This window comes from Ostrinia furnacalis, unplaced genomic scaffold, assembly GCF_004193835.3.
Source record: "Ostrinia furnacalis isolate ACB-3 unplaced genomic scaffold, ASM419383v2 OfSCF0067, whole genome shotgun sequence".
Taxonomy (NCBI): Eukaryota; Metazoa; Arthropoda; class Insecta; order Lepidoptera; family Crambidae; genus Ostrinia; species Ostrinia furnacalis.
The window spans coordinates 544,862-559,570 of NW_021130306.1; the positions used below are offsets into that span (position 1 = coordinate 544,862).

General features: G+C 34.7%; 2 protein-coding genes across 4 annotated transcripts; one reads left to right on the top strand and one right to left on the bottom strand.

Annotated features, from left to right (window-relative positions):
- Positions 1–511: 511 nt before the first annotated feature.
- LOC114361268 (uncharacterized) lies at positions 512–8,953 on the top strand. 3 transcript variants are annotated; one of them, XM_028316298.1, is made up of 15 exons: positions 512–689; positions 789–950; positions 1,185–1,809; positions 2,397–2,494; positions 2,743–2,896; positions 3,110–3,256; positions 5,017–5,084; positions 5,576–6,743; positions 6,819–6,898; positions 7,051–7,204; positions 7,303–7,445; positions 7,523–8,097; positions 8,177–8,299; positions 8,383–8,481; positions 8,673–8,953. In XM_028316298.1, exons 2-15 carry the CDS (start codon positions 789–791, stop codon positions 8,749–8,751), a joined length of 3,675 nt encoding a protein of 1,224 aa, XP_028172099.1. In that variant the 5' UTR covers positions 512–689; the 3' UTR covers positions 8,752–8,953. The 3 variants fall into 3 exon arrangements, with proteins under 3 accessions (XP_028172099.1, XP_028172164.1, XP_028172235.1); XM_028316363.1 differs by having other exon boundaries at positions 512–659; XM_028316434.1 differs by having other exon boundaries at positions 512–625.
- On the bottom strand, positions 8,841–12,184 carry LOC114361472 (uncharacterized). Its single transcript, XM_028316552.1, has 3 exons — positions 12,027–12,184; positions 10,563–10,694; positions 8,841–9,254 (listed from the first exon to the last, which is right to left on the bottom strand). Exons 2-3 carry the CDS (start codon positions 10,689–10,691, stop codon positions 9,171–9,173), a joined length of 213 nt encoding a protein of 70 aa, XP_028172353.1. The 5' UTR covers positions 10,692–10,694; positions 12,027–12,184; the 3' UTR covers positions 8,841–9,170.
- Between the last annotated feature and the right edge of the window lie 2,525 nt (positions 12,185–14,709).

Here is a 14,709-nt window from a genome sequence, read left to right on the forward strand (position 1 = left end):
ATAATCGATAAACGTATGGGCTTATCGCGTAAAATGGTGGAATGAAAGCTTAACGCGACTCGCATCCTAGGCCAAGTCGTTCGTTTTGTAACATTTATGTCGTCTCCTGTTTCTACTCGATGATTTACAATGGCTATCGCTTTTTTCTCTGTTGTTTCTTGACTTCTAATCTGTGGTCTTGTCTATGTCATACCCAAAGTCATACCACGGTAATACTATCTATACAGTATTCCAACTCGGCCATATTTTTGAAAAAAATGTCAACAGCCCCGCGGTACGTCACGGTATGACAACATGCGATAGGGCTGCCCGCCCACCTACAGTACCCATTCTAATTACCTGTCTACTTAGAATTTCTATCTAGTTTTGTGAATGTAATTTTTTTTTATTAAGACAAACAAAATACTTCGTGAATGGAATAGGATAAAAATGTGTGTTGTTTTGTGATTAGTAGATTTAATTTTAAAAATATAGGGTGTTTGGCGCATCGTGTGCCAAAATTATNGTCTGTCTGTTTTTAAATGTCAGATTTTGTTGCAAAATTTTGTGAATTGCGAGTAGTTTTATTTGATTTTAACTACAAATAGTGAGGTTCTCTAACGAAGATCTCTACGTTTGTTATAAAGCAAGTAATATCATGAATTCTTAAAGTATAGGAAGTACGTTACCGCGTCTACTTTTCAGGGAAAGTAGGTGATCCTTACATGAACTTGAGAAACTGCTTTGTCCGCATTAAAATAGTTGAAACCTTGTGGAAACACATTAGTTATTTTTATTTTATTAAACAGATGGATGGCCAGAATCAATCTACTGTTCAGCGCGACAATGTGGAAACGGTAACCGCCGTTGGTAATTCTTGGATAGTATGCCGGTCCAAGTCCCATGGTGGTCGAATTTATTACTTCAATACCCTAACTGGTGAAGCAGCATGGAACTTAAGTGATCAAGAAGTAAGGACATCTATTTACATTGATGTATTTATGAATTTGGTATACTTACTTACATAGTTATTTAAATTAGTTCAAAAGTTGGTCAGATTGCAGGTTTTTATTGTTATTGAAATGAAATCTGTTACAATAAAAATATCATCTAATAAGAAATCAATATTAAGCCTTCAGTGTTTGTTCTTCACTGTTTGAAGTATTGTTTTTCAATATTTTTAATGTAACTTGTGTTTTTTACAGATTGAAAAGGCAAAAGCAACAACAAGTATTGTAGGTTCAAAGTTTGAAAGCTGCCCTGAACCAAAGGAACCTCCTATTGACAGTGTCAAAACTTCTATAAGTCCACCAAATACAAAAATACAGTATGTTCCTTCTAGAGTGTACAACAAACAGGTTATAAATAATCAGTTTCCTAAGGAAGCAATTGCGCCAATGCAAGCCTACTATGCTCCTGATTCAGTGACTGTACGTAACAATGGCAATCCAAACGCATGGGGTCTTCCACCGGACTACCACATCCTCCAAGTTATTGCACCTAAACCTCCAGCACTCCATCCGTTACCAGAAATAGACAATGATATCGATAACAGCTTAGAGCAGCCAGTAATTGTTCAAAATACGTCATTGCCTCTAACACAACGCTACAATCAATTGCCACACACAAATACCATAAATAGAAATTTTGGTATTGGAAATGGTGCCAACAAATTTATACCACAGAATAATAGAAATGAATGTTTTGGCCAAAGGAATGGTAATCCATATAATAAATTTAATAGGTTCAGTGACCAAAGTGATTTGCGTCAACGGTTGACTGCAAAGAGATTAAATAATGCATGGAACAATGTCAATGACAATTACCAAGGTATGTTCTTGACACTTATTTAGCCTTAGGGTTTGAGTGTTTCTATGTGTAACTAGCGGCCGCCCGCGATACTTCGCACGCGTGGATCCCGATTTACCCCCTTCATCTATCTTATGCGGTTTAGATTTTTTCATACAAATGTTTTTTCCCGCTAACTCCCGTTCTCGTGGGAATTTTGCAATATCCTGTTGTAACTAAGCTTTGAGTTTACTAAGGTACCAGCATGCCAAATTTCAAGCGTCTAACTTAAGCGGTTAAGATTTTTCATAGAAAAGGATTTTCCCGCTAATTCCCGTTCCCGTGGGAATTCCTAAGTATACTATAACCTGCCCAGGAGTATGAAGAATAATTGTACAAAGTTTCGTTTAAATCCGTCGAGTAGTTTTTATTTCTATAAGGAACATACAGACAGACAGACGGACAGACAGACAGACAAAAATTTTACTGATTGCATTTTTGGCATCAGTATCGATCACTAATCACCCCCTGATAGTTATTTTGAAAATATATTTCATGTACAGAATTGATCTCTCTACAGATTTATTATAAGTATAGATAATAATTGATCTCTTTTATTTATGTTTTAGATGAAGAAGTCAGTAACAGTCAGTCACCAAGGATACAAATAATGAAGCCAAAGTTTGCCAATGTAGCATGTAGTGATGCAGATGACATTTGGTTAAAGGTGATTTATTTATTTAGAATTAGTAAATTAATGCCCGTTTTCACCATTAATCCCTAATTTTTAAGTGACCCCTATGGTAACACTCAAGAAGAATTTTGTTTTCAATAGGGTCACTTAAAAATTAAGGATTGATGGTGAAAAAGGGCATAAGAATTTCACATAAAATTTATAATGACACAAAAATGATTTCTTTTTTATTTTATTACATTAATTGTATGATAATGCATACTTAAATATTATATTTTCAGGAGCATTCAACTGTTAGAGGTACTCAATTGGTTTTAAATGTGGACCCTCTAAAGAAACTTGTAACTGGTAATGTCAACTCCAGTTTGTATGTTGTGGCCGACCCTGGTGTTTTGTTTAACCACATCAATTTGATTATTAGTGTTGTAAATTCTGGTAAGTGTACATTATCTAGTGCATAACTTTCATGGTTTCTCATTGCCCTACTAAAGTAATCTCAAATCTGCTTTGGCCTTGTGTTTTATGGAAATTTTCTATGTAACTATGTTATTCCAATATTTATATTATTGCTAAAAACATAATTATTTGGAACTATAGGCACAGTGTAAAATGTCTAAAGATATTTATTACTATTTTTATATATTCCAGATGAAAAGTGCCAGCTTATGATCCCTGTCTCTGTAATGGGGACACTTCAAAACAGAAGTAGAGCTTTTGATACACATATTTTTAGCAGAGCGCATCAATGTTTACAAATTCTCTCCCAACAAATTAGTGCTGGTAAAGCTGTCTTAGGTATGTGTTTACTGTCATAATAAGTATAGAAAAAATTAATATTATGTTATTTTTTCAATAATGTTGTATTTCTTTTTTAACGAAATTGTCAATGATTAAATGTAAAAACAACAGCACACTAGACTGCAATATTTTCATTGCAAAATCGCACTAATTGCCTCTACTAGGACACTGCTGTGTGTACCTTAAAGTGCTGCTATGTGCTAACTTAAAAAATATTAATTATGCTCATGCTGCTACAGAGTGGTATAGTGTTGTGTTGAGGCAAATATTCGTATCACAACACTGTTCTTTTAATAAGTCTGTCTAGTAATTCCATTTTGTCAGCTTATTATTATTGGTACGCTATTTCTTCGCTAATGATACTAGAATAGTGAAGATTGCAATTTGTGGCTTACACCTTAGAAGTACTATCGCGGTCGCTGCCGCCTTACTTATACATATCACCCTTACGGTTAAAATTGTCTATGCAGTGCGCAAACTGATTTGCCACTCCCTTTGTTCATTCATGTTTTGGGAATAAGTGGCGCAACAAACGAGCTAGCAAACGACTAGCTAGAGCATTTAGAAGTTAATGTTCTATGTGAATTAGGTTGAATATTGCTTTCGCATTTTCACTAATACGCGACGTTGCACATTACGAGTAGGTGTGTGTTAACTATTACCAATTGGAGGCTAATACTATTCTATTTACAAATTCCTTCCAATATGATACTATTTACATATTCCTTCTAAAATGTGCAATCTATCAAGAGACAGGTATAGTTCTTGCCCGGCACGCGCATCCGCTTTACACGAATGAATCCGGGAATCGAACCAACTAAAATCTGATAAAAATTACACCCTGTTTTTTATTGCATAGACCGTTAGGGTTAAGTATAAGGATGAAATCTCTCTAACAAACTTGATAAATCAAATGAAAGGAAAACCATGACATCTTAATTTTTTTAAATTATTCACAGAAAATTTTCGAAAAAAAAAATCGGAAATCTTTGAATGCAGTTCTATTTCTTTTCAAAAATAAAAGAATGGTTTCTTTGAGTAAATTTTTCTATCTACAGTATTAAGAGTAGGTACTTTCTCTCCAGGTGGCATTACAAAATTCTACCCTGTATAGTTCGTTTCATCCACGAAGACGCGCGGGGTCGAGGGAAGCGGGGGGTGCGGGGAGTTTGATCCGACCAATCCGAGCGTCATTGTTGGCATTGGCAGCGTTGCAATGAGGGCTATCGTTTTAGCGCTCACCAGTTAGCGCCACTGTAGAGTAAGGTCCTGTCACTTGCTAGTAGCGAAGACAGTGGCACCAACTGGTGAGCGCTAAAGTGGTAGGAGAACTATCGCAATTGCACTCATCAAGATGGCGCCACTGTAGAGTAAGGTCCTGTCAATCGCCAGGGGTGCCAACTGTTAAGTATAAAAACGATAGCCCTCATTGGATAGTTGTCCGTGAGTGCGCGCGCAAATTACATTGATGACGCTCGGATTGGTCGGACTTCCCTCGACCCCGCGCGTCTTCGTGTATTTAACGAACTATACTATGTATTTGACACCATTCCCCAATAATCCGAAATCTCAACGTTTTTTAAAAATACACTTCATTCTGGTCTTAAAAACCTAATTAATTTGAAATTACCTGTAAATTAAGATTTTTGGTTGCATTGTTTTTCAATATCTTTTATAGTTTAGAAATAATCGAGTGAGATCACTTAAAGTTTCCACCCTGTATGTAATACTATTTTTATAATATCAATTATTTTCAGGAAGAGACCTCACAAGTGACAGTAATGCATATGATTTTTGTTGCAAATTAAAAGCAGAACATAATGTGGTAAGTTATTATTTGCATACTAGCGGCTGCCCGCGACTTCGTACGCGTGGACCTCGTTTTACCCCCGTTAGATATCATGTTGATAGATGGCGTTTTACTGCTTCCCTTGCATGAATATTTACGAAGGTCAAAGACAGTTGTTTGTCCAACGCTGTAGATTTTAACCAATGACGATAGATGGCGCTTTTTAGACACGTCTTATTTATCTATTGAGATTTATTTGTCACTTAACGTCATAAATTATTGCCTATATATGTTAATCTGGGTTATAAACAATAATACTGTTAAATTTCAACAAAATCCGTTCAGTAGTTTTTGCGTGAAAGAGTAACAAACATCCAGACATCCAAACTTTCGCCTTTATAATATTAGTAGGATAGTAGGATTTTAAACAACAAGCATTGGAGCTATGTAAAACCTAAAGTGCAAATAAGTTTTATATTTACCATAATATTATGCTTGAGTTCTTTAAAGTAATTTTTGTGTTATAGGTTCTCATATCGAACAATATTCGATGGAGAAGAAATAATGATAACACCATAACTATACTCAGTGCTCAAGAACTAAAAGATACGCTATCTAATGTGCATCCACCAAAACGAATATTAGGGGACCATAATATTGAAATTACAATACCTAATCTTCAAGCAAATGCCGCAAAATATTCAAAAGCGATGTCTGTAGGGACTCAGTTTGATATGTATGAAAAAGAGTGCATTGGAACTCTAACAAGTAATACGTTTACTGCCACTAGTAACTTACTTAGTAAACCAACATCAAAGAATGCTGTTGATATTGGAATACAAACTGACCAGTTACCAGAACTTCAGAGCTCACCGAAACTGAGTTCCATGGGAGTAAACACTGAAACATGTAATTCAAGTAATGTCAGTGAAGAAAGCAAAGATCGGCAAAATAGAGATGTTGTGGATTCCAATGAAATACCTAAACGAAGAGAAATACGACTGAAAAGGAACATCTCTCATCAGCCAGCTACGGGTAATAATGGAGAAAAGAAACAATTCAAATGGCGGAGAAAAAGAATTGCATCAGCTCCACACGATAATACAACAGATGAGAAATCGACGACATTTAGCGATCATTCTTCCAATACAGAAGGTCAAACTCATACCAAACAGGCGGGCCCAGAACCTAGATTTGAGAATATATTCCCTCATGAAACTAGAAATTCTTACTTCGAACCCATTGATGGTAGTGAAACCAGTAGCTCATGTTTCATACAAAAAAGTGTTGATGAAAAAATCGTTATCGAAGAGACTTCTACGTCTGGAGTAATTTCCAATACGGCCAGTAATGTTGATTCTGAAAGCATGCACAATGAAGAGATTTATAACAAACTAAACAATGAACAAAATGATTTATACAAATGCGTGATGTTCGAAGTCGAAAGCCCTACCATGGAAGAGTATTTAAAAATGAGGAGTGATGAGTGGGTTTCTAGATTTGTTCAAATAATGGAAGAGGTTTTGAGTCAAATATTACAACAAAGACCTACATTTTTTAATCGCATGTTACCACCTCCTTGGACAATACATGAAGCAACTGAATGTATCAAAAAGAAATTTGAAAATGATCCTGATGTAAATGATGCGGCAAATATGTTAACTAAAGTTCTGTTTAGAATCAGCGATGGCAGAGGTATTTATTGTATTAAGGGGGTATTTAATTTTCTGAATTAAACTTATAGTCACTGATTTAAAAATCTGTTTTCAGGTAATATTAGCGTGAATTTGAAACCATCAGAGTTCATGGAATTGTATAGTTACGGTGTTTATTTGGTCGACGCATTGCAGGTGAGTTAATCGCTATATTAAAATTAAAAATGTATACCTTTTTCAGCCGCAATGACAACTTTTTAAATGCATAAATGTGTTTTAACCGACTTCAAAAAAAGGAGGAAGTTCTCAATTCGACTGAATGCTTTTTTTAATGTTTTTTTTTTCAGTCTGTCAGCAACATTGAAGACCTTCAAACAGCCGCAGATTCCTTAGCCAAACTGTTAAGTGATATTACCGACCCAAACCTCGATACCAGTCACACGGAAGCCTTTTTGGATACTTCCCATCATCGTTCTGCAAATAACACAGATGTCAGCATCGGTAAGCATTACACTTTCGTTTCATCGTTACCGATAAATATACTATAAACAATCTAATAACTATAGATTATAATTATGTTCCAAAATTATTATTCTTAGATAAACCACACAATGATAACACAAGTGAAACACCGAAACCTGATGAAAATAAGCTACCTGTTTTTAAAAGCCCAAAAAGTTCTGATAATAATGCTGAAATAAAGAAATACAATCTCAGATCCAATCGAAAAAGAGCAATGGAGGTGAGTTTTTAAAATAGGTAATAAAAAAAATACCTGTAATGTTTATGAACAATATATTTCATTCGAATTATTTTTAGGACGAAGAAAGGACTGAACAACCCGTCAAATTCATTAGAAAGATTGATATTGAATCTACATTTTTCACAAGTTTGAAACTTCAGAAAAATCAAGACAGTCCAAACGTCGCCATAAATTTTTTGACTCGTTCTGCTGCATGTCATAACACTTTATCGAATACTGTGCACGAAAAACCTATAAATAGTTTAAACAATGATGAGACAAATGAAGCTAAAACTGAAATAGATAAGCCAATTAACGAGCCAAAAATAATTAGGAATTTTAGCAAGTGTCTAGCCGAGTACGAAGAGAAGTTAAAAAATAAACAAAAAGAATCGTTACCTATGGATGCTATGGATGCACATTTCTCTAACAGTGATGATGGTTATGAGGATTACTATGACTATGATTATGGATACCGCGATTTTGATAATGTTGAGGATTTCGAAGACACTGAATACTATGGAGAAGGAGATGAATCTCAATTATGTGACGAAAAGAATGTCGACAAAAATGGAAATTCTTATTTTGAATGTTTTATCCATAAATTTTTCAATGAAATCCAGGAAACATTTTTAGATGTGCATTCGTTTTGGTAAGTTTCTATCTACCTACTTTAGCAGTTTTGACTGAGGTTTTTGTTCACTCGAGTAACCTCTTCTTGTCGTTTGTAGTGCAAAGTTTAAAGAAGAACTAAGTGTTTCCAAGACGTTAAGTTCTCCAAGAAAGTTTGAAGTACAAGACAAAGCTGAGAAGGCGCGGTTACATATACAAATTCTTCTTTGCTCCTTAAAAACGTATGTATATAGTTACAAACATCATAATAATATGGTTACTAATATCTTTTGCATTATTTATGCATATTTAATTCACTTTTTAGCATACTTTCTCGGGAGAAGATTGTCGGTGGAAAAAAAATTCTGAATATTTTCAAAGAGGTTGGATTTCACCTTGATGCCAATAAGTCTATTGAGTACAGGTGAGAAATCTTACAAATTTTATTATCACCTTCGTTAAGGTCAGTTTAGATGACGTCTTCATGGCAAGTTCTTTTGTTTGTCTTAAACTTATTTACTTCGAAGTACATCGAACATTTGCTGTATAAAAACAAGATGACAATCCATGGAGTAGAAAATTTTCACGACTTTGAACCGTATGCTTTGGTTTTAGGGATATCATCGCACAGTATTCGAGTCAAGCCAACACTCTCCTAGAAGCAGTCAATGTAGTTATTGAAGCCGTAAAGTAGCCAAATAGTATCTCTTTGTAAGTATTTTGTTATGCAGAGATGAACTGAAAGTGCAAAAGGAAGTGATATCTCTTTTATTATAATTTTTCATTGACTCTCTTAACTGTAAATACATGACTGTTGATTCTTTTTAAAGTTGTAAGTATTCAGTAAATGTTTTACATTTTTATTTTATTTTACTATACAAATACCTCCTGGCCTGCACAGAATTATTTCAAAGTTGAAGACAAATACAGATAAGTAAATAAAATACCAAAATTATAGGAAAGATTAAAAGCTGTCTGTGCCAAGCCCTATTTCATAATAAACATTATATTAAAACAGATGTAAATTAAAAAATATTAACAGAAAAACTGAAACATTTAAGACTTATGGCACGAAGTGATATTGGAAAATAAATTAATTGTCTAGTTCTAAGATTAATTAAAGCCTTTTCCGTCCATCATAGCCTGCGCGCAATATTTCGGGAACTGTATTACTGACAGGAGGAAGTCCGTGAGTCCCTGAAAGAGAGAAAATAATGATTAATTTATATTATCAGCTTTGATTTGATTAGATTTTAGATCATCCCCTTCGTCTTCGCATCGAACAATATTATTTTAGAAAATACTAAAATTGGGCCATATTTCAAAACTCATCAAACTTTTCTATGGACATTAATATCTAAAATTGGTCATAATAATCTCAAAACTCATAAAAGTTTTTATGGACATAATATGGCTTGTTCGAACTCCAGTGTCAGTTTGACGTCTAATTTTGGGACACCCTGTATTTAAGCCTTTTCTTTTGTTATTTTTTTTGTGTAAGATGTTCGTTCATCTTTCCAAATACATAAATATTTCATTTTGTTATAGCGCGAAGATGGCCATAATGGCATAAATAATTATCTATCAAACGGCTTACTCATATCAAACGTTACCAAAGAATTCAATTTAATAACACATTGATAACTGGATTACCCGTTATAATGAAAATTGATAATTCATAGTTAACTCCTTGATCGCGCATTTTATATTACAAATCAGTACATATTATTATAGTTAGTGGAAATTAGTGCTGTTTGGACAGCCGCAGTTGCGGGTTCGATTCTCGCAATATTAGTTTGATGGCACTTATTAGTATGTATTGGTAGTAATTCAGAGCCCCGATTACGGTAACTTTTAACGTCAACAATCCAGACACGCTTCTCGATTCTGCGATACGATTGGTCGTTCAACAGCGTACGTCAGCTGTTTTGACCAATCGTATCGTAGAATCAGAAACGCGTCTGGATTGTAGACGTTATAAAAGTTACCGTAATCGGGGCTCAGATGTGATATAATCCGTTATCTATGGTCACCATAGTAACAGCTTGGCTTACTTTGGGCTTGGCAATTTGTTGTGTACGTATGATTCAATTATTTTTGTCATTGGTCTGACCTTATTTATTTTTCTGTTACTGTATTATTTTTAGACTAGACGCAGACCATCGATTTTTAGTTGGCCGATAGTTGGGCCCGATTTTAATTTGTATGAAGAATCGGCCAAATCAAATCGGTGTAATGTGCGCACTTCCATACATGCCCATACTGATCAACTGCCCGACTAAACTATTCGCCGACGAAAAATCGATGGTCTGCGCCTAGGCTTAAAATCTATTAAAAGCGAACAATATTATGAAATTAATGAAGCTCAAAACCTTGAATTTATTATCGAGTACCATTAATTTTTGAATTCATAATATGGGCCTTGATCCCGCATGTTTTTTGCTGTAAGAATATTTGCCCTAACTTAGGTCAATAGATCTCTAACTGTTACATTTTAGTACTTACCGATAGCGGTTCTATGCAAACTGTGAATGGAATTAGAAGGATATAAAAGCCAGCTGCAATTCCAGCTATCCAAAATCCGATGAATATCAGAATGATGAGCCAAATTATTGAGAATAATACGTTGCCCATTTTCTGAAAACAATAATAAATACCGTTATAAATAGGTGTTATGAACGCTCGTTAAGAACGTGTGGCCAAAACAGAAACAGTAGTTAGTACTATCAATGATTTCATAGAGTATTTTCAAAGAGTAGGTAGGGTTAGTAATAAAATAAGACATTGAAGGAATTTAAAAAATATTTCGAAGAGAGAAATCAAGTTGTTTTGATCTTTGGCTTAATCTGTACTGAAATCACAGTTGGTGACTTTCATTTCTTTGTATTTTTTATTTAAATAAGTACTTGTAAAAGTTGTTTGGTGACACACTGATAAATACGTATTAAAGGAATTTTTCATTCGCGTAAACGTCAACAAGTACATGTTAGTTGAATCATAGATGGCTACGTAATGTATAGGCGTAGGTGGTAACTCCTACAACATTAATCTTTTTACATTTTATTGTTATCAAGTAAAGTAATCTTCCAATTATAGTCATCATCATCTGAAAAAACACACTCATGACCTGAAAAAACACGACTCCTTTCAATTTATCGGAAGAATGGAAAATATTTCGAAAAAAAAACAATTAAGCAATATAGATATTGGGCGGTGCTTCTTAACTACAGATCTACTGCACTTTCCCTTTATTTATAAGGATTGAAACAGTTGGCAGACGATTCTTCGCGGCAAGTTATATCAGCATCGTTAACCTTATTCATTATTATAATACCTTCCGGCAGTCATATAAATCCTACTCAACATCCTTTCGAAGTTTCTATTGCTAATTGCTTCATATACGCATAAACGTGCAAGCGCATAATTTGTCTGGCCGTGGAATCGAACCGTTCTGCTAACTAGACCTTACGTTATGCGTATTGCGTATCTAGCCATCTAGAACGGTATTCTATTATGTTACCTAATAAATTCAAGTATTGACTTAGTAGCTATATGTATTATAGTAGGTACCTACTAATTTCCACCATTGATTTTGTTTTTACATTTGGGTGTCATATTTTTTTAAATAACTCAATATTATTCATTTTACATATCAATTCGTAAATAACGACATCGATATGAAGCGATAAGCATTTCGTATTTACAATAAAATAGTTTACGTATTACGTCAAATACCTACTTAGTTGTAATTTATTAATACACCGGTCGTAAACACACTTATACCAAGGCGTAGTATTTTAAGAAATGCATAATTTTCTACTGTACAATGGTCACTAACTTATCTAAAGAATCATGTTTACGGTACCTCCTAAAAATAGATAAGATTAGTAAACTGATACACGGAACGCGTCCGGCGGAGAGCGTAGTGAAAGCCAGTGAACTGCCTGAATGTAAACATTGATGTCTTACCGGTTTTCGTTGCTGGACGGTTACAAAATCACAACACGAATCAAAGTCGACCTATCGCTCCACAGGTTGGATTTTAACTGCGGGTGTTGGCTGACACTACCTCTAGCCACCTTATCTGGGTGACGGAATGTTGACGCTACGGGGACTGGCTTTAGTATGCATAGTATTTTACGACCTAATTGATAATGAAGTGGGCTTCGGCTTCGATGTTCCGTCATATTACGCATCTGTATGTTGGTGAATGAGTTGAATCATCTGCTGTTTGAGTAAGTATAGGTAACTAAGTAGGTATTATTGCAAGGAAGTTTATCGCAACTTGCATTTTTATTACTCATTTTAGCAATGTAATCACACGAGCATTAATTTGTGAAGCCTACTTCTTACTTACTGTCTTTTAACTGATGTTGTATTTGGCTGGGGACAACTAACGTAGTGGCACCAATGACCGACAAGAACCAATGACCGACACTTTATTTTTTGATTCAATAAAATAAGAGTATAAAATCGATTTCTTAATATGTCNCGCTACACTGTAAAGGTTGTGGGTTTGATTCCCGCTTTAGCCCTTAGGAGATTTTTTCAAGTTATTTATAATTTTCAAACAAACAACAAAAGATTGTAATTTCTTCATAAGAGAATGAACTGAGAAAAACTTATGTTGAGTGATACCTAAACAAGAAAGGTTGTTTCTGCAAAGATCATTTAGGTAGGTACTTGCACACTGCACAGGATGACAGGAAATGCTTCTGTAAATAATTTTGGTTCCTGCATGTTTGATTAGATAAGGATTTGGTGTGGGCTCTGTTCAACGTTATAGGTAGGTACATTGAACTATGGAGTGTCAGAATTCTCATATAGTGGACTAAGTAGGTGTCCTTGAGTTTCCTAAAAAAGTAATGATGATAACCGAGACGAGCGTCGCAAGCGCAACGTAAGTATGATGCCTAAGTAATTTTGTTGGTCCCATCATGTGCCCATATTTCTGTTCCTACTTTTCATTTACCTATCGCCTTGATGACTGAAAAGTACAAAAGATGAACTTAATGCGTACAGTGGAGCATTCTCCTCCACTCAACTATGGGTCAAGCAGAAACTTATGTAGCCAATGCNCCACCCTGTATAATCCGGCTGTATCTCCAGGTCACCTAGATACATTCCTTAGCAGCTGTAATAGACATTTAGGTACACACATTTACCAATTTTGGTGATAAATAGGCATTTTGTATTAGTTTTTGTATGACGCCTGAACAAAAACGAAGGGTAATATTTTGGTGTTATACATAGATTTCGAATACAAAAAATATATAATTTAACTAATTAAGACATGACAAAAAAACTGAGGTATGTCTCGTTTCTGTCGGGTCTGGGTTTTATTTTGTATGGGGCGTGACCGTTCTTCCTTACAAATGGCATTTTTTTTGTTATTTTATCACTTTACTTTGTAACTAATCACAAAACAAAATAATACTTGTACAATCGTTCTGCTATTGACTGTCAAATTCCGGAAGAGAACTTACTTACTACTTTGTTACATACTGACCGGGGTAACTCCCGTCGTGTCGTTGTGGCTATAGTGTTCAGAGACACACACGTGCGTGACAAAATTTAAAAAAGTAGGTATTCGTATTCGTAATTATTATCATTTCACCGAATACGAATATTCGGTAAATGTCTACTATTGGGCAAATACGAATACTCGTATTCGTATTCGTTGCATCATTACAAAATAGTGACGTCACTTGCTTGTATTGCCATACAAAAATCTAAGGGAGTCTCGTTTTGACAGTTTTAAAAATGGTGGTGTCAAATAGTTTATTCGTCCTCAAAGAGTTTATTCGTCCTCAAAGAGAGAATAACCAGTACACCCTATACTCCTAGAAATTTCTTTCAAAAATGTAGCTGGTTCATACCTAAATATACAGGTTGGAAACGATAAGTGATCTCACTCGATTATTTCTAAACTATACAAGATATCAATAAACTAGTTACTGATCCTGAAAGTGCTTCATGAGCTCTATCAATCGGTATTAATGATAGGTTACAGAATAAACTGGATCTATCCGAAAATTCAATGTTTCCTATTTTGGTACCGTTTGAAAGAGCTCATGCAGCACTTTCAGGATCAGTTACCAGTTTTTCAATATCTTTTATAGTTTAGAAATAATCGAGTGAGATCACTTAACGTTTCCACCCTGTATGTAATACTATTTTTATAATATCAATTATTTTCAGGAAGAGACCTCACAAGTGACAGTAATGCATATGATTTTTGTTGCAAATTAAAAGCAGAACATAATGTGGTAAGTTATTATTTGCATACTAGCGGCTGCCCGCGACTTCGTACGCGTGGACCTCGTTTTACCCCCGTTAGATATCATGTTGATAGATGGCGTTTTACTGCTTCCCCTGCATGAATATTTACGAAGGTCAAAGACAGTTGTTTGTCCAGCGCTGTAGATTTTAACCAATGACGATAGATGGCGCTTTTTAGACACTTCTTATTTATCTATTGAGATTTATTTGTCACTTAACGTCATAAATTATTGCCTATATATGTTAATCTGGGTTATAAACATTAATAATACTGTTAAATTTCAACAAAATCCGTTCAGTAGTTTTTGCGTGAAAGAGTAACAAACATCCAGACATCCAAACTTTCGCCTTTATAATATTAGTAGGATAG